General features: G+C 53.4%; 9 protein-coding genes across 9 annotated transcripts; 4 read left to right on the top strand and 5 right to left on the bottom strand.

The window, feature by feature from the left end:
• Positions 1-1,315: 1,315 nt before the first annotated feature.
• Positions 1,316-1,819, bottom strand: LY79DRAFT_554201 (uncharacterized protein). Its single transcript, XM_060557842.1, has one exon. It carries the CDS (start codon positions 1,551-1,553, stop codon positions 1,371-1,373), a length of 183 nt encoding a protein of 60 aa, XP_060414042.1. The 5' UTR covers positions 1,554-1,819; the 3' UTR covers positions 1,316-1,370.
• A 919-nt stretch (positions 1,820-2,738) lies between these two features.
• On the top strand, positions 2,739-3,792 carry LY79DRAFT_669782 (integral membrane protein DUF125; the record flags this gene model as incomplete). Its single annotated transcript, XM_060563693.1, has 2 exons — positions 2,739-3,184; positions 3,246-3,792. 2 exons carry the CDS (start codon positions 2,739-2,741, stop codon positions 3,790-3,792), a joined length of 993 nt encoding a protein of 330 aa, XP_060414041.1.
• A 743-nt stretch (positions 3,793-4,535) lies between these two features.
• On the bottom strand, positions 4,536-6,163 carry LY79DRAFT_554194 (NAPE-hydrolyzing phospholipase D). Its single transcript, XM_060557841.1, has 2 exons — positions 5,735-6,163; positions 4,536-5,648 (listed from the first exon to the last, which is right to left on the bottom strand). Exons 1-2 carry the CDS (start codon positions 6,013-6,015, stop codon positions 4,658-4,660), a joined length of 1,272 nt encoding a protein of 423 aa, XP_060414040.1. The 5' UTR covers positions 6,016-6,163; the 3' UTR covers positions 4,536-4,657.
• A 413-nt stretch (positions 6,164-6,576) lies between these two features.
• On the bottom strand, positions 6,577-7,167 carry LY79DRAFT_669780 (uncharacterized protein; the record flags this gene model as incomplete). The annotated part of the gene is made up of 1 exon (XM_060563692.1): positions 6,577-7,167. One exon carries the CDS (start codon positions 7,165-7,167, stop codon positions 6,577-6,579), a length of 591 nt encoding a protein of 196 aa, XP_060414039.1.
• A 567-nt stretch (positions 7,168-7,734) lies between these two features.
• LY79DRAFT_213413 (HEC/Ndc80p family protein) lies at positions 7,735-10,514 on the bottom strand. Its single transcript, XM_060551552.1, has 4 exons — positions 10,232-10,514; positions 8,352-10,154; positions 8,164-8,294; positions 7,735-8,109 (listed from the first exon to the last, which is right to left on the bottom strand). The coding sequence occupies exons 1-4, from the start codon at positions 10,271-10,273 to the stop codon at positions 7,908-7,910; spliced, it is 2,178 nt and encodes a 725-aa protein (XP_060414038.1). The 5' UTR covers positions 10,274-10,514; the 3' UTR covers positions 7,735-7,907.
• Positions 10,515-10,672: 158 nt separating this feature from the next.
• LY79DRAFT_554189 (peroxisomal membrane anchor protein conserved region-domain-containing protein) lies at positions 10,673-12,512 on the top strand. The gene is made up of 4 exons (XM_060557840.1): positions 10,673-10,905; positions 10,958-10,964; positions 11,019-11,332; positions 11,388-12,512. Exons 1-4 carry the CDS (start codon positions 10,873-10,875, stop codon positions 12,093-12,095), a joined length of 1,062 nt encoding a protein of 353 aa, XP_060414037.1. The 5' UTR covers positions 10,673-10,872; the 3' UTR covers positions 12,096-12,512.
• A 1,549-nt stretch (positions 12,513-14,061) lies between these two features.
• On the top strand, positions 14,062-15,551 carry LY79DRAFT_515502 (alpha/beta hydrolase fold-domain-containing protein; the record flags this gene model as incomplete). The annotated part of the gene is made up of 2 exons (XM_060554722.1): positions 14,062-14,780; positions 14,834-15,551. The coding sequence occupies 2 exons, from the start codon at positions 14,062-14,064 to the stop codon at positions 15,549-15,551; spliced, it is 1,437 nt and encodes a 478-aa protein (XP_060414036.1).
• An 852-nt stretch (positions 15,552-16,403) lies between these two features.
• Positions 16,404-17,972, top strand: LY79DRAFT_515529 (FAD binding domain-containing protein; the record flags this gene model as incomplete). Its single annotated transcript, XM_060554725.1, has 1 exon — positions 16,404-17,972. The coding sequence occupies one exon, from the start codon at positions 16,404-16,406 to the stop codon at positions 17,970-17,972; it is 1,569 nt and encodes a 522-aa protein (XP_060414035.1).
• Positions 17,973-18,596: 624 nt separating this feature from the next.
• On the bottom strand, positions 18,597-20,373 carry LY79DRAFT_669776 (hydroxymethylglutaryl-CoA synthase; the record flags this gene model as incomplete). The annotated part of the gene is made up of 4 exons (XM_060563691.1): positions 18,597-18,734; positions 18,794-19,881; positions 19,944-20,046; positions 20,239-20,373. 4 exons carry the CDS (start codon positions 20,371-20,373, stop codon positions 18,597-18,599), a joined length of 1,464 nt encoding a protein of 487 aa, XP_060414034.1.
• Between the last annotated feature and the right edge of the window lie 4,179 nt (positions 20,374-24,552).

Below are 24,552 nucleotides of genomic sequence, written 5' to 3'. Positions count from 1 at the left end.
TAGCCGGTATAACCATCGTGTATCAATACGGTGGGACCCCCTTTGCCTAACGTGGAATTGGTGTTTGTGTCTGTCAACGTGCACCTTACGAGCCACCATCTCTCTTGGCATACTCCTCTTCTATTGCTTCCTCGTAAAGCCGGTCGGCCTCAAGCTCGGCTTCCGTCTTTGGGCGGGTCGTACCGGCTCCAGTGTCCCCGCCGGCGCCGGTGGCTTGCTCCGTTTGTGAGTGGCTCTGGTCATTGGTGGGTTGAGTGTTTTGTGCTCGGGCATGTTCGTCTTCAGGGACTTTCGGGACGCCGAGCTTGATAGGCTGGCCCATGTTGGCAATGCAGCGAAGATAAGTGAGCGAGATGTGAGTTGGGAAGAGCCTTTGCAGCAGCAGCGGCTTCACAAGAGGGAACGATGCGATGTGAGAGAAGTGGCTGAAGATGAAGACGGAGCTGGTGCAGGGCCAAGCCGTGAGTATTTATGTAGGTTCGTCGCGGTTAAGTGGCAATGGCAAATGGTCGAAGTGGTCGGGCCCAGGTGGCTGCCAGCGAGGACTTGTGAATTTGTGTGGCGAATATGAGGGTATAATGGTTCTCAGCAGTTCAGCTGACCGTGCCTACCCAGAACCCCCGCAAATCTCGCAGCGCAGTTCGGATCCGAGATTGTGGCGAACCGATCCGCCTCATCGGCTCCGGGGCTAACGAGACTGGATACGTTACGTGATCTCCAGTCTTGCGAACCCATGCATAATACTTCGTAAGGGTGGAAGAAACCATTCAGTAGCAAGACACTGCGGACACGGTTCCAATGCTCATGTCAAGCGTGGCACCCCCATCCATCTAGACATTCTTGGCCGGTGTTGCTGGGGAAAGTGTGTGGAACGGGAAAGCGCCATTTCTGCAGTATCAAGAGTCGGGCGGTGTGCTCGAGAACTGCCGCCCATGCCACGATCAGAAACACAGGAGCTATTCGGTCGAGTGTACGTTAGTGTGATGCCAAGGCTGTTTTTATGTTCTCTCTCTCTCTCTCCCTCTCTCTCTCTCTCTCTCTCTACTTCCTCATAGCGGTGTCGTTCCTTTGGCATCTCGGGCGATGATGAGTAGCACCAGCGCTCCAGAGCGTACATGTGCTGTGACGCCTCGCCGTTGAGCTTGCGGGGGGCCGCGAACACCGACAGTGCTGCACCAGCAAACGCAAGGATGCTATGGGCGGTTGCACACACCTAGTTCAGAGCAGGCAGGCCAATCGATGTTTATTGAATGGTCGAAGAATGGCGTTGCGCTACAGGAAATAGTTTCTTGGGCAACATCATGATTGGTTCCCCAGAGGAGTATGAGCCTGTACCTTGTGGGAGCTTTCCGCTGCATCGGAGGCAGCACTCAGAGGAAACGCCTACCGCCTTCCATGCGTCGTGATTCAGCAACGCGCTTGCTCGTCTGGTGACCCGAAACCGCAAGTGGCCAGTCAGTGCTGCATTGAAATCCACTACACCGTGCCGAGAACCGAGCGGAATTCGATGCTTTGGTCAGTGAGATGAGTGGTACGATTGGGATTCTCCCCATCCTCTAGTCTTGTTTTATATCTTTGCCAAAAGCGTTTGGGTGGCAGCGAGAAATAACCCCGGAAGGCTCAACTATCATACCCGCCATGTCGGACGGTGAACACGGGACCAATCACCGGCGACCCTCGAGACCGTCTTGGACCCGAAAGAGGCAAGTTGATGGAAGATTCCTGAGTTTGCCCTATACCGTACTCTGACCTGTGCTCTTCTCAATCCCGAGCTCTGTGACCCCCCCAACCGGCCGGGGGGGTGTCGCCCGAACCAATGGTAGGCCTTGGAGATGCTGTTTTACTCCGAGATTGACCAATGACGGTCGCGGTAATGCTGATTACTCGTCCGAAGTGTAACGCGGGACCGCAAGGTGACCCAGGACCCCCACAAGCCTGCAGACGATGACAGGCAGGCAAGCTTCGAACTGGGCCCTTGCCATGGGTAGCTACCCGTCAACGGGCGAACGAGAGAAAAGTAAAGCGCCAGAAGAGAGGAGCTTGGCCCTTCTAGACCGCTGCTCCCTGGGGGCTTTGCAAGGTTTCGATCTGCTCCTCCGTTGCCCAGTTTGTGTTGTGAGTCTACCAGGTTTTATTTTTTATTTTACAAGTCACAAGAAAGGGAAAACCCAAAACCTTTGTGGAATTTTAAAGTGTTGGAGGGCCGCTCTTACACTGGAATGCCTATACCGCGTATCTCATCTTCCTTCCACACACGCGCACACACATAATTTCACTCTCCCTCTCTCTCTCCCTCTCTCTCTCACCCACTCTTTCTCTCCTCTACCTCTGGCTTTCATCACCAAGGTAGTAATACCAAATAAATAAACAACTGAATACCCCGGACTCGATCTTGCAGTCTTCCATCTGTGTCACCTCAGTAGGGGGGAAAGGCAAAGATCCCTCTCCCTTCACAGAACTTTCAACAACTTCTTTTCATCTTTTCATCTTTTCATCTTTTCATCTTTTCATCTTTTCATCTTTTCATCTTTTCATCTTTTCATCTTTTCATCTTTTCATCTTTTCATCTTTTCATCTTTTCATCTTTTGACTCTTTTGGCCCTTTTACTTGGTCAGGGAAGAGAGATATCATACTCTCCGTCTCAGGTTCCGGGTCACCCTCGACTGACGCTCAACACATAGAGCGTGTATCACCAACTCTAGTGGCAGAGGAAGTTGTTACCTTGCAACAAGAAAACATGGGCCTCGTCACATTAAAAAACCTCCTCTTCGGTCGCACGCCGCCCCCCGCCCGGTCCAAGACCGCCAGCGCTACCAACGAGCGCGCTGAAAGCACGATGTCGGATGAGACCATCATTGACGGCGGCGAGCTTGAGAGGCAACCCCTGCTGGGGCCCGGGGCCCGGACAGCGTCGACGGCGACCATGGCGACGACGACCTCGGAAACCTCTTCCACCTCAACAGTGTCTCCCGAGAGCGAGTCTCGTCGCTTCCGCTTCGACGCCCGCATCATCTCCGACGCTACAATTGGACTTTCAGACGGCCTGACAGTACCCTTCGCCCTCACGGCTGGGCTGTCTGCCCTGGGGCAGACAAAGGTCGTTGTCTTTGGTGGCATGGCTGAGTTGATTGCTGGGGCGATATCCATGGGTCTGGGCGGTTACCTCGGAGCCAAGAGCGAAGCGTAAGGCCCCTCTTCCTCGGGTCCCCTTTCTCATTCTCCTCGTCACTAACACACATCGCAGCGCCTCGTACAAGGAAACCCGCAACGAGTGCACCCGTCTGACCCGCGAGGACCCGGCTCTCGCCCGCGCCCAGGTCTTCGAGGTCCTCGAGCTCTACGGTTTGCCAAAGCATACCCTCGAAGAGGTAACGGACCACCTTTCCATGTCGCCCCGCCTCATCGACTTCCTCATGCATTTCCACCACTGCGAGCAGGAGCCCGCCTCGAACCGCGCCTTCGTCTCCGCCTTGACCATTGCTGCGGGCTACTTGCTCGGTGGCCTAGTGCCGCTGTTCCCATACTTCTTCGTCCCCGCCGAGGACGTCTATCTCGCGCTCTACATCTCCGTCGCCGTCATGGCCGTTGCGCTGTTCGCATTTGGCTACGTCAAGACGTGCATCGTCTCAGGCTGGTCGGGCGTGCGGTGCGTGAGACAAGCTGTCGTCGGTGGGCTAGAGATGATTATCGTTGGTGGTGCTGCGGCCGGTGCGGCCATGGGCCTGGTGAAAGCCTTTGATCAGCTGGCGCAATCTGAGGATATGTCGGCATTGAAGAGCACGATATTCTGATATTTCTTTACCTACCTACCTACCCCCCCCCCCCCCCCCCCTTTTTTTTTTTTTTTTTTTACCATGAAAAGTACTGCACACTTCCCCTTCTATTTTTTCTGCTTTCAGAATGCTATGCATTAGCATGTATACCGAATCGGGTCCCCTGAATTGGAACACCCAGTTGAAACCCCGGCTGGAAAAATGTTGAGGGATTCTCCCATGTTTGCATTATATGGCGTTTACGCGGAACGAGGTCCTTAATCATGGTCACCTGGGGATATAAGATGGATGACGGTTGGCAGGGACGCCGAATTGGCATTGGTGTAAGAGTCGTTCGACTAAACTAAAAGAATCTAAAAGCCAGGCACTGCCATGTGAGAACAATAATTACAGAACACTACTCTGTTAATATACTCGGGGTTGTCTCTGTGATATGTCGCCCATTATGCATTCTTAGTGTGAACCATGATGATAATTCAAACGCTCGACTGGTAGCTAGGTCCCCTGAGTCCGATATCTTCCTTGACAGGTATATGGAGCGCTGTATGCATCGCTGAAAATATCAGAGTCGAATCTTCTGGTTTGCAACTTGCCACTTGATTCTGTGTGTTAGGGAGTTAGAAGACAGCTGATGCTGTCTCGAGTTGAATGAAACCGTTCGCACCTTAAAATCACTGGGAATCACTTGTGCGTCACAATGCTGATAAGGGAGAAGCCCTGTTGGAAGTTTGCGAAAGCGACGGTCGACTTCTGTGAGATGAAGATTGGTTGAAAGGGCATTGTATGGATCGACTCTGTCTATGGTATATAGGATCCGTTTTCCAACCCAGAAATGCCGACGCTATTATTTAAACATCACCCCCAGTGGTATCACTTACCAACATTAGAACTCCCTGCTCTCCCCAATATCGCAAACATCAAACACGCCCGTCGGCGGAAGCCCCTTGCGTTTCATGGCATTCTGCAGGAGCTTCGGCGGCTCCAAGACCTCTTCCAGGGTTAGCGCCCACGTGCCCCAGTGGATACCCATGGCGCGCTCGCACCTTGTATCCTGGAATATCTCGACAGAATCAAAGGGATTTGCGTGCATTCCCGAGAAGGCCACACGAGGATAATATGCGCCGATGGGAATCAGGCCGAGGTCGAAAGGCCCGCGCAGGTCGCCGATCTGCTTGAACTGCGGACAGATGGGCAGGTGGGCGTACTCTGGGCCGTAGTCATCCACGTCGAGTGGGACCCGTGGCACGGCGCGGTATCCAGTGTCGCCGCCAAACCAGACCGACTTCCCAGCAGACTTGACACCCCACGAGGCCCACAGGGTGGTGTCCTTGTCGAACGGTGTGCGTGCGGAGGTGTGTTGGCTGGGGAGACAAGAAATCTGGGCGGAGATGGTCTCGGGGACATGGTCGACGCCCTTGTCCACGATCAGAGAGATCTCGGCGTCCTCCCACCAGTCGAGCTCGGTTACATTTCTCAAGCCAGCATTCCTAAACCACGTCTCAAGGCCTAGACCGACGAAGAAGTGGGCCTTTGGGTTGTGCTTCTGGATGGTGAGGACGGACTGGTGGGACAGGTGGTCGTAGTGGCTGTGGCTGATGAGGACGGCGTCGACAAATGGGATGTCAACGAGATCGCAGGGCTTTGAGGTGTATCGCTTGGGACCCATGAAGGATAAGGGCGAGCAACGATCCTCGAAGACGGGGTCGAAGAGCACGCGCAGGCCCGAAGGGAACTCAACGTAGTAGCAGGCGTGGCCGAGCCAGGTTGCGCGTAGCTTATTGGAGGCGGTGCGGGTAGGGAGGAAGTCGGGCTTGATGACTTTGACAGTCGGCGGCGAGGTGTCAGGGGACTTTAGGTCGCCGATCAACCGGGGCCTGCATAGGGCAGATTTCGCGTTAGTGGCCGGGCTTGATCGGCATCTTGTGGCCGGGGCCGGCAGGGCCAGTGCGGTGATACATACCAGACGACAAGTCGCAAGAGTTGGGGAGGGCCAACACTATCGCCATAAGAAGGGTGCAAGTTTTTGAAGCCAACGGTGTTGCCATGCTTCTTGACGTGATGCGGCTTGGAGGATGCGTCACGGGGCGCGGGGCCTAGGTCCGGGGTCTTAGTGACGGTGGTCGTGTATGAAGCCATTGATAGGGCGCAGAGGGAGGCCGGAGTAGTCGAAGCTGTTCGAGCACCAGGGAGTTTGGGTGGTTGTTGGAAAAAGGTACGAAAAAACTGCCTGAACCTGAACATGATTCTTCCTTGGAGCTGGCGTAGAGGGAGTCGGAGGGAGTGACGAGATATATGGACAGACGGAGTTCTCTGAAAGTGAAGGTAGATTGAGCTTTGCTGCTTCTCAGGTACCCGGCGTCAGATAAGCATGGATCAATGACGCTGGTCAGCCACGACAGCGCCTGTTGGTGGAGTTATCGGACATAAAGTGCTGCAGACGAATTGTCCGTACCAGGGAGTCCGGCTCGTCCTTCTTTACCTAGATACCTTGCTTGATACAGCCCTCACTCTCACATACAATGAGGTTAATTGTCCTAATTGGTCCATCAGCAATCGGCTGCATTCGTTGCCCTCTCATAGACACGTTGTGTTTGTTTACGGGTTGTTTTTGTGCTCGCAATCGATCCATCATCTTCTTGTTCAATCTATTGTAAACCAACCAGTCCTTCTGCAGACTCAGCTGCATGATTAATATAGTGAATTGGCTGCAAAACAACCAATACTTGGCCCTTTCACCAAGTTGACAAGTTCGATAGAATGAATGACAACCAACGTTCCAAGCTGACCCCTTCAGCCATGGTCTCAGAAGGTCCAGCTGTGTCTCGCAAGAGCAACTTCGTCACGCTCCCAATCCTGCCTCTCCATCGCCCGCTTGTACTGCACCTTTGCCTGACGCATATTCACCGGCCACTTGTAGTTCATCGCCAGCACCAGCCGATGTGTCTCCTGCTCTTCCTCTCGCCGCAGTCGGTTCGTCTCGTCAGACCAGGTGTGTCGTCTTGGAGGCTCCGACTGGTTGTCGTTCAACATGTCGTACTCTTCTTCTTGATTCACTTCCTCGAAGGTCGCCATCGCCTCTTTCACCAGCTCGAGACTCAGATGCCGCGGTGCACCACTTATTTCTGTGTGTATTTCCCCTTTTTGCAGCTGAACTTCACCTACGCTCTTGGCTTCACGCCCATTAGGGCTTGTAGACGTGCCGAGAACACCAAGATTCTTATCCTCTTGTCCAGTCCATCGTCGTAGCTTGGCAAGACGATATGGGATTAGTTCAAATCGAATCGTCTTGGTCGAAAGCTTGTTCCGAAGTCGGTACAGCTCGGTCTGGCAGTCCTGCACTATGCCGCTGTATAGAGTATAATTGGCCTTGCAGCCATTTGCTCCGTCCTCCATGGTACGGCATTCGCGAAGCCATTCTTCCACTCTGACTTGCGCATCCAACGGTAGGCGGCGTTCTTGGACAAGACTCCGTATATCCCAGGAGTTCGCACCGTCAAACCCATTCTGCAAGGTCTCAAGCTTCTTGTCGAGTCGTGAAATGCTACTATGTCTGCACACTGCAGGAGAGGAGGCTTGCTGGATAGCTTTGCCGTTCACAGCTTTGCCTAGATGGAAAATTGGTCCATCTCCAGCAGGTGGTTGTATTGTTGTTGTAGTCGCCATTGCCAGGTTGCTCTTGGGATAGTCATATGGCTTTTGCTGAAGTTCCTCTGCATTTAGGCATGGCATGTCTATGTCTAGATGTTTACCTCGTCAACTAGCAATCGTTTTTGTGATGCTTTCTCCGAAACTCACAGTGCAATACCGAGCATGACAACCCAACGGCGGGCGCCTTTCCCGCCAAGGTCCTCAAATCAAGTCCTCGGCCATTGTTTCTACAAAGTCAACCAACACACGAAGGCGAAGCGGTGCTGGAAGAAAAACACATCCTAGACAACAAGCAGAAATTGAAATTTGATGGTGACTGCGCAGGTTCCCTATAACCGTCATTATCCGTCGTCATGGTATCGAGAAACAAGAAAACCAAGTATGCCCTGGACCAAAACTGCGCCTGAACGCTCAGCAAACAACCGACAGGAGAGTGTCCTCACAAAAGGCGTCCATCGAGCCGCCTAAGACTTCCTAAAAGCAGTTTACATATCCAGATTCCTGGTATCCTCTCTCATCTCGTCGCTGCCCAGCTCCTTTTCGAGCTCGTCGGTAACGAAGCCCTCATAGTCGTCGAGGTTTCTCTGCACATGGATCTTGAACTTGATGACATCATTGAGCATCCGATCAATCTCCGTATGAAGCTCTTCTCGCAGGGAGTTTGCGCGAAGAACAAGCTGTTCGTACCTGCAGCCCTCATTAGTATTAAGGCAGAGCCATGCACGACACATGTCAACGTACTCGATACTGGTATTCATCTCGCGTTGCTCCATTAGCTGCACTGACTCGGTCAAGGTCGCTCGCATTTTTGCGAGTTCCTTTTCCATCTTTTCAATTTGTGCGTCAGAGGCCATCTTTTGCGTCGTTGTCACCTGTGACATGCCAGTTAGCAGAAGCACCCCAATATTTCTAGCCTCTGTTGACCATACCTCCTTCGTTTTCTCGTACTCCTCCTCCGCGGCACGGACACGGTGCTCCAGGGCCTCAACCTCGTTACGCTTGTCCTCGATCGCCTCCTTGATACCATCGAGTAGGTCATGGTCCTTCATCATCATGTCTATGGCAACGGTCCTCCTCTCAGAGATCTCTTTCCTAAGTGTGAGGAAGCTGCTCTTGACCTGGCCCCGCAGGTCGAGGTTAAGAATGTGGGCAGGCTGGTACCCAGTGACAGGATCGGCAAGGAGACGGTCGCTTGACGAAGCACTGCTGGATCCCTTTAGTTGCGACGCGCTGAAATCTGGGCCGTCGTTGACCGTGATCTGTAGCTCGTAGTCCTTGCCGTTGGCGTTGACCGCCGTCGCAGGTATCAAGCCAATTTGGTACGCCAGGGTGTTATACCTGTCGACCATTCGTTCGAGTTCATCAAGCTTTCTGCTCGCTTCAAGTTCTTTGTCGGCGACCTTTCTCTTGACTTCCTCTAGCCTTTGTGTAGCGGACTCAATGCCCTTCTGTAAGCGTTCTCGTTCAGACGTCATGCGATCGATATCCTGCATGCTGATGCCTAGATCGTCCACAGCCTTTTGCAATCCTCGCCGCTCGTCCTCAACTTCCCGCAGCTCCTCATTGAGTTTTTCAAGCTCCTCTTGTAGAACCTGTATCCGTGCTTCGTATTTGTCTGACCTTTGCATTGCGAGTGCATTGTATTCCTCGAATTTGACCTTGTCTTCTTCCATGATTCTGAAGTGATTGTCGAGTACAGCGGGATCAGGTGTGGACTTCTCGAGGTCTTCGATCTCGCGCAGCAGCCGGCTATTCTCCCCTTCAAGCATCTCAAGTTCAGAGGTGTATTTGGAGTTGGACTGCTCGAAAGCCTGTGCCATCCGTTCTATGTGAGGGGCCAGTGCTCGATTCGCATCCTCATCGTCGGCGTCCTCGTCCATGGCAAGCCAGTCCCTATATGCGCTGCTTAGAAAGTCGAAGATGATATGGTCACCGGTCACGTCAATGCCGCTCTCGAGGCACGCATCGTCGTATCGGTTACAAGCATAGCCATCCAACATCTGCGCCAGTTGCATCATCCAGTGCAGCAGTCCCAAGAAAGTACTCCAGTTCTGACCACCAACAGCTGCGATCTGACTTTTGGTGATGCTTCTTTCGTATGGATATCGAAGCTGCTTTAGGATTGGCGGTACCTCTTGGTCGATATTCTTCTGGAACTTATGGCTCGGATCGATGCGGCGGTACAGCCATTGGAACATGTAGTTGAAATCCTTCTGTGTCGGAGATTTGATGATGTTCTGAGAAAGGGTATGCTTCATCTGCATTTCGAAGTTGTTCTGGGCGAGGTAGTCCAGCAGTTCCTGCCCTATTCTGGCCTGATATGATCGGTCTCTCAACGGGCGAGGGTCTCGGGGCACGCCGGCAGGTTGAGGTGCTTGCTGGAAGAAGCTCTGGTGACTCATTGGTCCAGCGTTGGAAGTTCTTGCACGGTATACACTGCTCCTCCTATCCGCATCTTGCGAAGAACGTCCCGGTGCTGGTGTTGGAGCAAAGGACTTGTCGCGCATCGAAGTTCGCTTCACGGAAGAAAGGCCAAGGTCGGCGAGGTTGGTGCCTGACGAAGAGCGCTGGAACATGGGCTGGCTAGGTCGTGATAGCGCCAGCGAGTGTCTGGAGCCTGACATTGAGCGTCCATGGCTGTTTGAGTATGGCGCACCTGCGCCTGAGGCGGATCGTTTCATGGCGGATGCGGGTTGTGGTAAGCCGGTGTTGTAGTTGATTCCCGCTAAGGTCTGCGCGATGTATCAGCGAATCTAGTTCTAGGAAGGCTGTGTTGTTGCGACACGTTCGTCTCGAGGGTAGAGCTGACCTCTCTTGGTCGGCGCACGCTCCACAGGCCGGTGTCCGACATGGTGGGAGAGCCAGACAGAAGTGATTCAGGGGTCTAGTCGCAGCCCACTGACTGACGAAGAGACTGGGTTATTGAAGTGAATATATCCGTAATCTTTGGCAGTTGCGATTCGTTTCGCGACAGTTGATGGTCAAGGTGTCGCGGTTTGCGCACACGCGGATGGGTTGTCGATGGGTGTGGGTTGGATGACAGGAGCAAATGTTGACGGTGTTGTTGCTCTGGAAGCAAGTAAACAAATCGCGCGGCTCGTCGTTGATTGGCTGCGCACGCCGTCCCCTCTCGAACAACGGGGGCCTAGACCACTATGTATCTCACTGATGCCCAACACGTGACGAGGGGTAGAGTGGACTTCCAGACGGACTTGCTCGGCACTTCGGCTCGTTAGGTAATCACTTTAGACGCTCCCCAGCCGCTGCTGGCGCGAAGCCTCGGTCCAGAGCCGGCCACCCATTACTACGTATCTGTGGCAGGCGATCCATCTGTCGGCTTTTCCTCCATTCTCCAGTTGCATACGCCACTTGCTCTTCATCGCCTTTGTCACAAAGCACCTCCTCCACTGAAGGAGAATGCGACGGGGTTGACAAGGCAACATACTTAAGATGGCGATTCGAGAGGATATCGTCGCTTCGGCGGTACGCAGGCCCTCCCCCCATATTTGGCGACTTGCGGCTAACTTCAACCCAGACGCAGTGTTAGTATACTACAAAGCGGGTGAACATGTGCCAGCAAACTGATCGTCTTGTAGTTTTGCAAGACCCAAGCGTTGCGAGCTCATCGATTGAAAACCGCGTGGCATTTCTGCGGACGAAGAACCTTACCCAAGAAGAGATCGATGCCGCGTTGGCAAGAGTAGGCGCTCAGCCCGTACCGGCTGCTGCGACGGGTTCGATGACAGTCGCTCAGCAACAGCAGCAACAACAACCGTACTATCAGCCCTACCCCCCTCAGTATGCAGCCTGGCAGCCACCGCCCACGTCCCCTAAGAGAGATTGGAGAGATTGGTTTATCATGGCAACTGTTGTCGGCGGTGTCAGCTATGGTGCATATACGTTGGCCAAGGTACGATTTTCGTGTTTGCTGGTCAGTGAAACAGATGTGGCTGACAGTTTGTTAGCGATACGTGTATCCTCTGATTGCGCCACCGACTCCCGAAAGGCTTGAACAAGACAAGAAGTCAATCGAGGAGCAGTTTGACAAGGCTTTCGGCCTTGTCGAACAGCTCGCAAAGGACACAGAGGAACTCAAGGCGGCGGAGCAACAACGCACAGAGAAGCTGGACACGGCTCTGGCGGACCTGGAATCGATTATGCAGGAGCTGAGGTCTGCGAATACGCGTCGGGAGATTGAGACACAACGCGTCAAGGACGACGTACAAATTCTCAAGGACTCGATCCCGAAGGCCATGAACACCCAGAAGGACCTCACCGACTCGAGACTGAAGGAAGTGAACTCGGAGCTTACTAGCCTCAAAACGCTGATTACCCAGCGCATGAACGCGGCGTCATCGGCCAGTACGAACAATCTGCGGACCGGCGGAAACGCTGCGTCTACTTCTTCAGGACTGAACCGCCCTGCTGCAACGGGTAGTGATTCTCAAACGGGCAGCACCGAGGCGGCTGCCAACTCTGATACGCCCAAGACAACTGGCACGCCCACATATAACCGATCCTCGCCTTTCAGTGGCGCCACAGGCGCAAAGGCGTCAATCCCGGCATGGCAGATGGCCATGGCTAACAAGGAAAAGGACTCCGTAGTCTCTTCGACACCACCAAACGAAACTGGGGACGACAGCTCACAACAGCAACCAGCCGGAAGTGTGTAGTACCGTATCGTGCTTTGAGTCAACGTTCTGTACAGTAAACAACATCAATGATTTCATTGCGTTACGGAGTGGGAGAATAACCGATATAATTGAGCTTTGGGCTCGGTTGTATACATGTACTAGATATGAGCATTGAAAGCTAGTACTCTGATAACGGCACGAAGCATCTGAATGACAAATTTGGCGTCTCAGGATTAAGTACAGAAGCCAGTGATGAGCCCTAGAACGCTGCTTCAGGGTCGTCGACATGAATGCGAAGCTGACGCGTTCTTTGACTTGGTTCACACGGGACGGCTGCTATTCGCGTGCTGCTACCTTGATCCTTCTTCTCGTGAGGCAAATCTTCGGCTTACCCTTGGTCGTGAAGATTGGGTGACGATGTCTCAAGTCGGATTGCAATGCGGCTGGTTGCACCCGAAGCAGCCCGCAAGTGCCGACCATGGGCCGGTGCTTTTTGCCAGGGCCATCCGTAGCTTTGGTTATGTCTCTTTTTTTCTTCTCCCCCCGAGCGACGTTTGAGCAGCATCGGCATATGAGCAGGGGGCTACTCAAACGCTGTAGCACGAATCTCTTTGTGCTATCAATTTGGCAATAGGTGCAGCTCTTGTCCTCTACGAGGTACCTGGCTCCCTGCATGGAGTATAGGTATACACTGAGTACTAAATTACTATGTACGGTAGGAAATGCAGTACGTATTGAAGGAGTGGTGTTGCAAACACCTTCGATCCGTGACTGATCCCCGACTCAGCTTTCCGCAACTATTTCCTCTTTCGTCCATCCTTGCGGCCCTGCCCCAGATGATAGACGCACTGTCATGGCCGGTTTCTCTCTGAGCCAGGATCGTAAGTGAAGACAAAACAGCTCAGATACCAGGTCTATCCCCGCACCGCATATACCATCTTGGGTATTCATCGTTACACCATAAGCAACTGACCTCTTGCACTCACTCCACCCATCAACTTCGAGGTGCATGCCCCTCGCAAATATACCTAGTTTACACCGTGTTAAGTAATCAAGAACTGCACATCCTTCTTCCCGGCCACTTCCGGCTTCTAGAATCCTTCACATTACGGTGCTCTTGATTGCTGTTCGCCACTTATATTCCCTATCCGACCCTTCGCTTATGACACAAGCCTCCATCTTCGTTGCTGGCATTGGCCGAACTAATTACTATTAGTGATGGAATTGTCGGGGTGGCCTCTCTCACGACGCGACGACATTGGTATCCTCCGGCAGAAAACGCGTTGGCCTAAACCAAGGAGCTGATGGTGCGATGAGGCGGACTAAATTAACCGTGTGTGTATCCAGCTGACAACCACAAGTGATTCATCGATTAAATTCCGTCGTCAACCGAGGCACATGCCAAGCGACATGTCATCGACTTGTTCACAGTCTACGTCCCTCGTCTCTCATACATCAACCACTCTGGCCTCCTTAGTTCCCTATTTACCTTCCATACTATTTACTTAAATTGTGTCGGTGGTATTCGATCTTATCTGCCGACGTTGCATGCGGACTCTTCTTTCATTTTCCGTCCGGTCTGCAAGCACATTCCCACGACAGCGACTACTTCCAATTCTCTCCAAGCCCTACACTGCAATCTCAGTCGCCCTCTTCGCGAGTCCATCTTGGTACACTGTCTCCAATATCGAGATACGTTCAAGGGGCCGATCTGTGGGGGGGTGGTGTGGCTACCGCATCCGTTGTCAGGGGACCGCAACCTACCCTATGTCCATCCGAGCATCTTGTCGACCCCAAGTCCTTGACCGTTGCTACCTAACAGTGTACGAAATTACAGCCTTCTTATTCCGGGGTAGCGTGTCGTTGATGTGTTTCAATCCTGTAAGGCAATAGCGCCTTCTTGCTTCTTCCTCTCCGTTGAATACCCTTAATTAGGTGCCCTCTGCCGCCCCATTCTTCTGTCGAAATGTCTACCTCCTCGTTCATCTTCCCAAATCCCCTCAACATGCACCCTGCGCAACTCAAATTGTTACTCTCGCTATTGCCCAAGATACCCTTGATAGCGCGGGTGGCCCTTCTTCATATCTTGCACATATCTAAGTCGTCGCAGTATCTTGACCTGCGGAGCGACCTCATTATCTCGGTCCTACGTTCATACCTGCAGCCGAGCAAGCCACGATCCATCACTTCCACCCAGAAGCTCGCCAACCGGGATAGCGGCGTAAAGGGAAGAATATGGGTCTCCACATACGCCAGTTCGGTCCCGGAAACCGATGTTCGTAATGCTCTGGCCGAGGCCATTCAGTCATTGAGGACACCAGATACACCAGAGATTGCTTTACGGTTGCCGGACATTGTGCCCGTTGAGGGTGAATGGACAGGTTACCGTTCTGGTGCCACGAGCGAGGAACGGCAACCCCAGATCGGAGAAAAGGAGAAATACGAAAACCTCCAAAAAGAGGTCACCAGTCCCCTGACGGTCTTATACTTTCATGGTGGAGCATACTACCTCCTTGACCCGTCAAGTCACCGTCCGACTACTAAGAAGATAGCCAAGCTGACTGGCGGACGAGTGTTCTCGGTCCGTTACCGACTTGCCCCGCAAAACCCCTTTCCGGCAGCTCTGCTGGATGCTCTCATCTCCTACTTAACACTTCTATATCCGCCTTCCGACGCTTACAACCAACCGGTTGACCCGAGACATATAGTTATTGCTGGAGACAGGTAAGCCGTACAATGCCGTCGAACCCAAGGTTACAATACTAACCAAAACAAAGTGCCGGAGGCAACTTGAGCCTTGCCTTGCTTCAACTCTTATTGGAACTGCGCCGACAAAACAGAAGAATCCTCTGGCATGGCCAAGAACGAGACATTTTACTACCTGGCGGGCTTGCTCTGAACTCCCCATGGCTTGACATTACACAAAGCTCAGCAAGCTGGAGCGTGAACAAGGACTTTGATTATCTTCCGGCTGCTGAGGTATATGCCAAGCACAGTCCGCCACCATGCGATGCATGGCCCGCGAACCCCCCACGAATGGCTTTGTACGCAGACGATGATCTTCTAGCGCACCCGCTGGTGACACTTGTCATGAGCCGAAACTGGAAAGGCGCGCCGCCTGTATTCATTTGTACTGGATGGGAGTTGCTGGCGGACGAAGATAAGTACATGGCTCGCAAACTGCACGAGGATGGCGTGCCAGTAGTGTTTGAAGAGTACGAGGGCATGCCGCACTGCTTCGCCCTCATCTTGACAACAACACCAAACGCTAGACGTTGCTTCGACGGCTGGACTGGCTTCATGAAGAAGATCGTGACGCATCCGGATACCATCGATTCCAAGGCTATTACAGTCAAGGCCAAGACACTCGAGGAAGTCTCGCTGACTTTTGAGTCTTTGTTGAGCGATGTCAGCGAGGAGGACATACGCCAGAGGGTCCTAAAGAAGACAGAGGCAAGTTTGGCATCTTCTCCAGAATTAGTACCAAAGCTATAGAGACATCAACCTCTTGACGAGCTACGAGCCCCGAGAAAGCACCGATGGTTCTATATTCAACATCATGCGATGTAACTCCTTTGAAGTCATGGGCCAAAGAAAGCATGACGGGATGAACGTATAGTGGGGAGGGCGTTATGGAATAAGACTAGGTGTCGTCAATTCATTTTGCGTTCTAAGCTGGTTCCATTGGACGGCAGACGAATCACCGAAGTCAAGACAAGGCCCCAAATGACAATTGTAGGAGCTTGCGGGTGACAAGCGCAGATACCGAGTCGATTTCCTCGGAATTTGTTTGCTTGTGATAAGCTGGTGAGAAAAGACATGAGCGTGCTGTTCCAGCGGCCACCCATAAAGAAGAACGCGGCACGATATCGAACTACATACGGAGTAGTTGAGTTAGCACCCAGTTTCGGCGACGACTACGCTCGCCCCCAGTGCCTAACAGTCAATGGCTGCAAATTTCCCCGACTGCCAGGTCCGCCACGCAGTGGAACCACCCCGGAAGCTCCCCTCCCCTCTAGGCAGGCAGGCACGTACTAGGTACCTAGGTAGTGTACATACCTAATGCATATCCCCCTTCCCTGTCACAAACCTTGTTTAAGCTACCTAGGTAGGTACGTAAGTACGACGCAGAACGCGACGCTGCGGCGCGCGACGATAGGGAAGAAAAGAAAAAAGGAAAAAAAAAAGGGAAAAAAACCATCTCGTTTCCCTTCACTCACACCGGGTGGTGACATATCGAGATTTCCGGTCGGATTTCACAGTCCACAGGCAAGACCACACCGCCTTTCATTGTATACCCGCACTACCACGTGGATTGTATTTCCCCGGAGACCTGCAACCTACAGAATGGAGCGCCACCAAAAGACTGTGTCCAAGATCGCCGCCGCGGTGCGGTCCTTCTTCGACCGCCGAGAGCCGTACCGCATCTTCCATGGCTCGACCAACAGCACCCGGCCCTTCCGCCGGGACCGTTTCATCGACATCAGCGCCCTCGGTAACGTCCTCGAGGTGGACAAGGCTCGCCGTACCGCCCTTGTTGAGCCCAACGTGCCCATGGACCGCCTCGTCGAGAGCACCCTGCGCCACGGCCTCGTCCCGCCTGTCGTCATGGAGTTTCCCGGCATCACGGCCGGTGGAGGTTATGCCGGCACTGCGGGCGAGTCTTCAAGTTTCAAACACGGCTTCTTTGACGATACCATCAACGAGGTCGAGCTTGTCCTGGCCAATGGCGACGTTGTCCGCGCCAACCGGAGTGAGCGCGCTGACCTCTTTCGCGGCGCCGCCGGTGCCGTCGGCACTCTTGGTGTCACCACCATGATCGAGCTGCAACTCATTGAGGCCAAGAAGTATGTCAAAACGACATACCACCGCACTCATAGCGTTGCCGAGGCCGTCGAGACCGTTCAGGCCGAAACCCTCAACGCCGACAACGACTACGTTGACGGCATCCTCTTCTCAAAGGACCATGGCGTCGTCATCACCGGTAGGCTCACGGACGAGATCCCCGAAGGCAGCAAGCCCCAGACCTTCAGCGGTGCCTGGGACCCCTGGTTCTACATGCACGTCAGGGACCGCACGCTCACCGCCGGCTCGGGTCACGGAGACTCCGCGGCACCTGTTGTCGACTTTGTGCCGCTGGCCGAGTATCTCTTCCGCTACGACCGCGCCGGATTCTGGGTCGGCGCCGCCGCCTTCGACTACTTCAAGTTCGTCCCCTTTACGCGCTTCACTCGCTGGTTCCTCGACGACTTTCTGCATACTCGCATGCTCTACCGTGCTCTGCATGGCAGCGGCGAGTCGGCGCGCTTCGTCGTCCAGGACCTGGCACTGCCATACAAGAACGCTGAGCGTTTCGTCGACTACACGGCCGAAACCTTCAACATCTGGCCTCTGTGGCTGTGCCCGCTGAAGCAGACGGCTCCGCCGACCTTCCACCCCCACACCGGCGAGGTCGAGACACTCCCCGCGACAACGGCGGGTGGGGGCTCCAGCGATGGCGGCAGCATCGTCACGGCACCGAAGCCCATGCTCAACATAGGCCTCTGGGGCTGGGGACCCGCAAACCCTGACGAGTTTGTGGCGAAGAACCGCGCGCTCGAGCACAAACTGCGCGAGCTAGGCGGCATGAAGTGGCTGTACGCGCACACGTACTACACCGAGGACGAGTTCTGGCAGTCATACAACCGGCAGTGGTACGACGGCCTGCGCGAAAAGTACGGTGCTACGACGCTGCCGACCGTCTACAACAAAGTCAAGGTTGACGTCGATGCGCGTAAGGATGAACTGAAGAGTTGGCGCAATATCGTCAAGTCCAAGCCACCCATCGGCGGGCTCTATGGCATCTACAAGGCCATTCGGAGCAAGGACTACCATCTACACCGCCATGCCGAGTGGAAATACAAGGGTGAGAAATGAGGGGCAGAAATGTGGCAAAGCTCATATTGGAAGTGGTAATAACGATTATGTCCGACAAAATCCCAAGTTGCACAAACTCATGATGGAGACGGCCAAGTAGAGCTAGCACGCCTTTGTTGTCGTGTGATATGTATTAGTAGCGTAGCATCACGCCCACCCGGAAAAAGGGGGCTAACAATTTGGCATATAGACAAAGCGTGATATCGTATGGCGCATAAGGTATTTTGGCCTGGAGATATTTCAGCAAAAGAAAAGAAAGAGAAAGAGAAAAACAAGTATGGCGCAAACAGAGAACAGAATGCAAAAGCCGTAGGTCCAATTCATTCATTTCCACTCCCAGCTTCATCCATGGTGATGCTCAAATACGCCCATCTGGCCCGGTATATACAACTGGCCCTCATATGCGGCGCTATTTCCACGCGACATGGTTTTCTCTCCTGTCGAGTACTCCCGTCTGGTTGTGATCCGTGACGCGCTTCTAAAAGTTCCTCCGCTGATTAAACTACCTCGCGCTAGCCGTGCTTCTTTAGCAATAATGATGTCGCAAGATCTATGCATCCCACTTCTATTTGTTCGCGGTTCCAAAGGTCCAAAAACATGCTTTTTCTGCAAAGGCGCGAGGCTCTATGCCTTGACGCTGTAGGTACGCTGGAACTTCTCGTTGACGTGCTCAAGGTAGTAAGTACCAGGTGCGATGGTGGAAGGGTCGCCCTTGGGCTTATAGTCCTTCTGGAGGTGAGCCTGGTGACGGAGATCGCACATCTACAACCCTTCTGTCAGTAGGCCATCTCTTGTCTTCATGGGCAGGGGATTATTCTTACCGCTTCGTAAGCCTCAGGGGCCAGCTTGCGACGGGCCTCAAGCCTGGCGGGAATGTCAAGGGCCTTGGCGAGGGGAGAAACGTCTCCGTTGACGCGCAGGGACAGGAAGCTGGCAGCCAGACCGGAGCCGTAGCTGAAGACACCAACACGCTTGCCGCTGAGAGTGGCGGCATCGACGTAACAGAGCAAGCTGGCAACGCCACCCCAGACGCTACCGCAGTACATGTTGCCGATCAGTGTAGCGACCTGGGCACCTGGAGCGACTCTTTCCTGGTACTTCTTCTTGGTGAGGCCCATAAAGGTCTTCTCGACGACCTTGTCGGTCAGCGACTTCTCGTAGTCCATATCGCGAAGCTCGGGAGCAACCTCGGCGAAGACGGAGCTGTCGGCATCGGCGAGATAGTCGTGGTACAAAAGACGGGCGTACGACTTGGCGACAAGCTTACAGTTGGGAGCGTGGAAGGCCAGGTAGTCGAAACGGTCCAAGCCGGTCTTGGGGAGTTTGGCCTCGCCGTTGGTGCCATTGCCGTTGGCATGGCCGTTGGCAGCCTTGGAAAGCTTGGCCTCGCGCTTGTTGTATTCGCGGTAGGCAGCATCGAGGGCCTTGGTGTAGCAGGTCAGGGAGTAGTGGCCATCGACGTAGGGGTACTCGCTGGTGAGGTCAGGCTTGTAGAAGTCGTAGACATGGGACATGTAGGTGCCGCGCAGACCGGGTTCGACAACTACGGGGGCGTTGGGGCCAACAAGCATGGCGACGGCGCCGGCGCCTCCAGTGGGGCGAGCGTTACCCTTGGCATAAAGGGCAATGTCACCAGCGACCACAATGGCATCACGACCGTCCCAGGATGAAGACTCGATCCAGTTGACGGCGTTGAAGAAGGCATTGGTACCTCCGTAGCAGGCGTTGACAGTGTCGACACCTTCAATGTTGGTGTTGTCACCAAAAAGCTGCATCAGCACAGACTTGACCGACTTGGACTTGTCCAGGATGGTCTCAGTGCCAACCTCGAGACGGCCGATCGAGTTGGTGTCGATGTTGTACTTCTTAATGAGGTTGGAGGTGACAGTCAGGGCGAAAGAGTAGATGTCTGCAAAGGAGCATCTCGTGTTAGGACGGGCAGGGAAACATAGAATCGGCAGGTTAACTCACCCTCGCGGTCGTCGCAGAAGGCCATCTTGGTCTGGCCGAGACCAATGGTGTACTTGCCGGCGCTGACGCCATCGAAAGTCTCCAGCTCGGTCTGCTCGACATACTAAGTGGTGGCAACCATTTTGTCAGTAGGGAATTCACTGTGGCGCGGCGATTTCCGACGCGGACAGCGCGCAGGATAATGTGGGCAGGAGAAGCAAGACACGAGGGGTAACTTTGGGGGAGGTGGATTGCGATTTCGGGGACGAGGGGCAGCGCATGTTTCCCCCCCCCCCCTCGGTCCCCCTGTCCCTACCCCCTCCTCCTCTGTGGCCTGAGGTTCTCTTGTGATGGTGCGAGCGGCGTGACTAGTGGCAGGAATGAGACCAACCTGGCTGGGGAAGTAAATCTCAATGGCCTTGATGCCAATGTTCTCGGGGCGGGAGGCCATTTTGGGTGGCGCGTTCGAGTAGACTGAAGATTGGGGTGAAGGGTTTTGGGGAGAGAGAGGGAGAGACTTGGAAGTCTAGAAAGAGGTGAGAGTTTAGTCTCCAGTTCTCACTTATAAACTTGAACGACTTTCACCGCCGTTTCGACCACCCGGCAAAATAGTGACAAAAGGTACCCAACGTGCAGAACGAAGAGACAAGGGTCTTCCAGCACAGGGTGGTGAGTGAAGGGTACGAGGAGGGGGAGGGGCACCGAAGTCCAACGCACCTACTAGCACAGAGAAGGCGACTCTTCGACGAAGAAATGTATGATGCGGTAAGTTTGGAAGGAGGAGAGACAGTCGAAAAGGAAGAAGCTGAAGAGAGGGATGGTGAGAGAGGGGAGGTGGTATTGGGATGAGACGAGAGCAGAAACGTATCGAGGGGTTGAGGGGCGTTGATCTCTGGGGTTTTCCCTTCCCTTTTGTTTTTTTTTTACCCTGCTTGGTTTCCCACAAGCTCTTCTGCAGGCAATAGGAGACCAACGGCTACTGTACAAGGTAGGAGAGAGGTAGGGACGGGGGAGTAGTGTTTAATATTAAAATCTCCACTGACGTAGCAACACACACCCACCACAGCGTCGCTCGAAAAAAAAAAAAAAAAAAAAAAAGTGAAAAAAAAAAGTCAAGCATTCGTTGATGGGATGGGATTGATTTTGGTCTATTACACGTAGTACTACGAGTACGAAGATACAAGACGGGACGCGGACAAGACGGGACGCGGACAAGACGGGACGCGGACAAGACGGGACGCGCACCGCATCCCATTCGTACCTCACCATTCTCAATTTGGGACACCATAAGAGGAATAGCGGCAGCGGGGGGTGTGACAGGCATCAACTTGGTTGGGAAGGGAGGGGAGTGCGCACAACACGACACCAGCACCCAGCCCGGTACGATTTTTTTAATCCGTACTCTCTTTTAATTTATTCGCACCTATATGGTACATATGTACGGAGTGTGTACGTATATATGAACAGTTGGTTTCCCCTTCTTTGTTCCCCTCTCTACGCAGTAGGTTGATTTACGGAGTAACCACCCACACCCTTGGCCCCTACCCGTCCTTTATCTCCCCAAGCAACCCCGGGAGCTTGATGAGGTAGTCTCGACAAGGCAATCGGAATATATAAACTAGCAGGTATTATATAGGTCAAGCCGCTGGCATAACTGAGGTGAAAATGACCTCCCAAACCTCCGTAGGCAAAGGGCCGGCAGGCAAGGTATGGGCGATTGATTGATTACCTTATGCAGAATGGTTGTGGGGTGCCGTAGTGTACGAGTGAATAATGTGTAGGTGTTCGTATGTGTGTGCTGCCACACCGGAAGAAATACACAGGCCCTCAACGCGGACCTTGCTCGCTTGGCCTTCTTGTCGCCCAGGTAAGTTGAAGTTTGTCATGCTTTCTGGAAAAAAAAAAAGGTAGAGGATGGGTCAAGCCCTTCCCGAAGCGTACATCGTTCCGCGATGAACCATATGTCCTGCGGGGACTCAAATAACGTAGGCGCGACGCGTAAACGGGATGGGCGGCGGAAGGATGGGAAATGCGAGGGGATGTCTTACCTCTATCAGAGCAACGGTACGTACCCGCACTCAGCACCTGCCTACCTACCTGGGTAGGTAGGTACCTACTTACTAAGTAGGAGGTTTCATCCATTGCGAGAGTGATAGCGAAATGGCCGCAGTGGACCTGGGTGGTAGCACTAGAGAAAGAGGTACCGTTGAGCGGGACTGACATGCCAAAAGGTACTTATCTAGGTACTTAGGTAGAGAGTACCTTGGTAAGGGTAGCTGCCTCTCTCCAGGCATTATATTCTCTCTCCATTGGGGTTGGTGTGGTGGTGTGCCAATGGGATCGCCGTAGGCCAATGAAGAACAATAAAGGCGGTGGTTATTCCTATCAGTGCTTATCTTGTCGATTCCAGCAAAGTAAGTGCATACGACTCATGATGATGATACGAGTGATCAGACAAGCTGATAGTGTCCCCCCCCCCCCCTCCCTGTCAACCCGAGAGTACCGTGCACAATAACAGCGATAAACCTCATATCCTATCAGCTTGTCTGATCACTCCCTTCAATGCATTGCAGAAGGAATGCGTTGTGTTGAAGAAACGGTCCGACTTATACATACACCGGGCGAGCGATGGGTAATTTACCAACACGTAGGTATCCGTAGGGAAACTGTCACTATAATTGTGTACCTATGCGACCTCAAGAGGATCTGCCTTAGTAGGTATCCGTAGGAGACGCCCATCAGACCACACGCATGTTTCCTGTCAGCTTCGCTAATTACCTACCTACCAAGATAGTCGTCCATCCCCTCTCGAGACATTTCCCCTTCCTTCCTTCCTTCCTTCCTCCCCCCGGTCCGGCTACATACCCCTTGGGCAAAGAGATGGTAGAGAAAAGGTGGAAGTTGAGGAGGCTGCACGGTGGGCGTGCGTTGGTGTCCCTCACAGTGTGATTGAGTCACTCTTACTACATAGTAGTTTACTCCAACCTAGCGTTTACCACCAACAAGTATCCATTATTTTGTGACTGGCTAAGCTTGTTTGAGTTAACTCGACCATGAAACGGCTATGCACCTCGGGATGCAGGTATTTCGCCCCGTCACCAACACTTTCCTAACCTCTGATCCCAACGCATCTTCACATATTTATTTTATTATCTTACTCCAACACCTCAACTGCTGTTCTTTTTCGCTCAGCCAATCTAGTTTCTAGAGAGCGCAGCTAGTGATGTAAGTCAGTCTGGAAGGGAAAGTGTCGGGGGGGTTTTTTTTTTGGGGGGGGGGGGGGGGGGGGGGGGCTTTTACAGAACAAAAGCTTTGACCTTTTTTGCTTTTATTTTTTAGGTGATCTTGCTAAAAGCAGTTGGATACGGTGTAGTTCGCATTCCCCCCTAGCCAGGCACAGGCTCAAGCAAGCGATTAAGGGTGCACCCGCCCGTGCGCTACAGGTGCTGTGTAAACTACCTATCCTACCTACCTACCTGCCTAAAACTGCAAGTGGAAATCAAATAATTCAAGGTGTTGGTGACAGGTGTGCCACCAAGCCACCGCACCACATCGCGCAAGCGTCAATCCACCTTGATATATTATCTCGTCAAAAAGCCCGGGGATTCGACTTCACCGTGGCTGTGCCGAGCCTCCCATCCTGCCCGTTGTACCCAACTTGGATTCTGCAAGCTTACCGAAGCTTCACGGGAACCCTTGCAGCGTCAATGGCAAACTGCTTCTGCCAACCCTGTTGACATCTGGCCCCTGCACAGCTGACAACCGCCTTGCTTAGTGTGACGGCATCCCTGCAAATTCGCACGCCCTATCTTGACTTTCGCCGAGTCTCCGAATGTCGACGACCTACCTATCTATCTCGCATCCTCAATCTCGTAGTTTCGGCTTCGCATCGCCGCTTCGGTTCTCCGACATTCACATCCGTCTTATTCTACCTCCTCCTCCGATGATTGCGAGGACCAGCACACGCGACTTATCCACACGACTGATCGCCCCTCCGCGATATGCCGTACGAGCCCTGCAATTGTGTCTGTGTAAAAAGCCTTGCCGATTTGCACCCCGCCAGCTAGCTCCATTTCCGAGGCCCTTCGACCGATTCGACCAAGTGGCTCTATAACTCACCTCGACCGGAACTCGCATCGGCCATCTTGCCTAGGTCAGATGGCCTGAACCCTTCCCCGTTTCCGAGTCGTCTCAAAATTGGGAAACTTGGGCAGAATTTTCGGGAACGCAGCACCACATAGCACGGCAAAGCAGAGAGGCATGTGAGTGCCTCCGCCGTCTAAAATCATCGCACCCGCCACGCCCCCACCCTCTATCGTGCCATCATGGCATTGTCTCGGAAACCATCGGTGCCTGGTGCAAAGCATAGTCAGACCCCTTTCTTCGACGCACCGAACCGTGAATGATGATGTTCTGCTTCGTTGCCATCTCCCACGAAAGCTGTTGTTGCAGCTGCCCGTGTCCACGTCCTCGAGGCTCTGTGACATGGCCTGGGTGCATCTGCTGGGTGCGCTTGTCTGGCCAATGATAAATAACCATTGCATGTGCTGATGACTGTCAAGCCGGTGTTCGTCAAGACACCAACAACACCGACCAAGGCACTGGGGCTTAACGCCATTGCACTGCCGTC

Source organism: Colletotrichum navitas, assembly GCF_030913465.1.
Source record: "Colletotrichum navitas strain CBS 125086 chromosome Unknown LY79scaffold_30, whole genome shotgun sequence".
Classification (NCBI taxonomy): domain Eukaryota; kingdom Fungi; phylum Ascomycota; class Sordariomycetes; order Glomerellales; family Glomerellaceae; genus Colletotrichum; species Colletotrichum navitas.
This window is presented reverse-complemented; position numbering and strand designations above follow the sequence as displayed.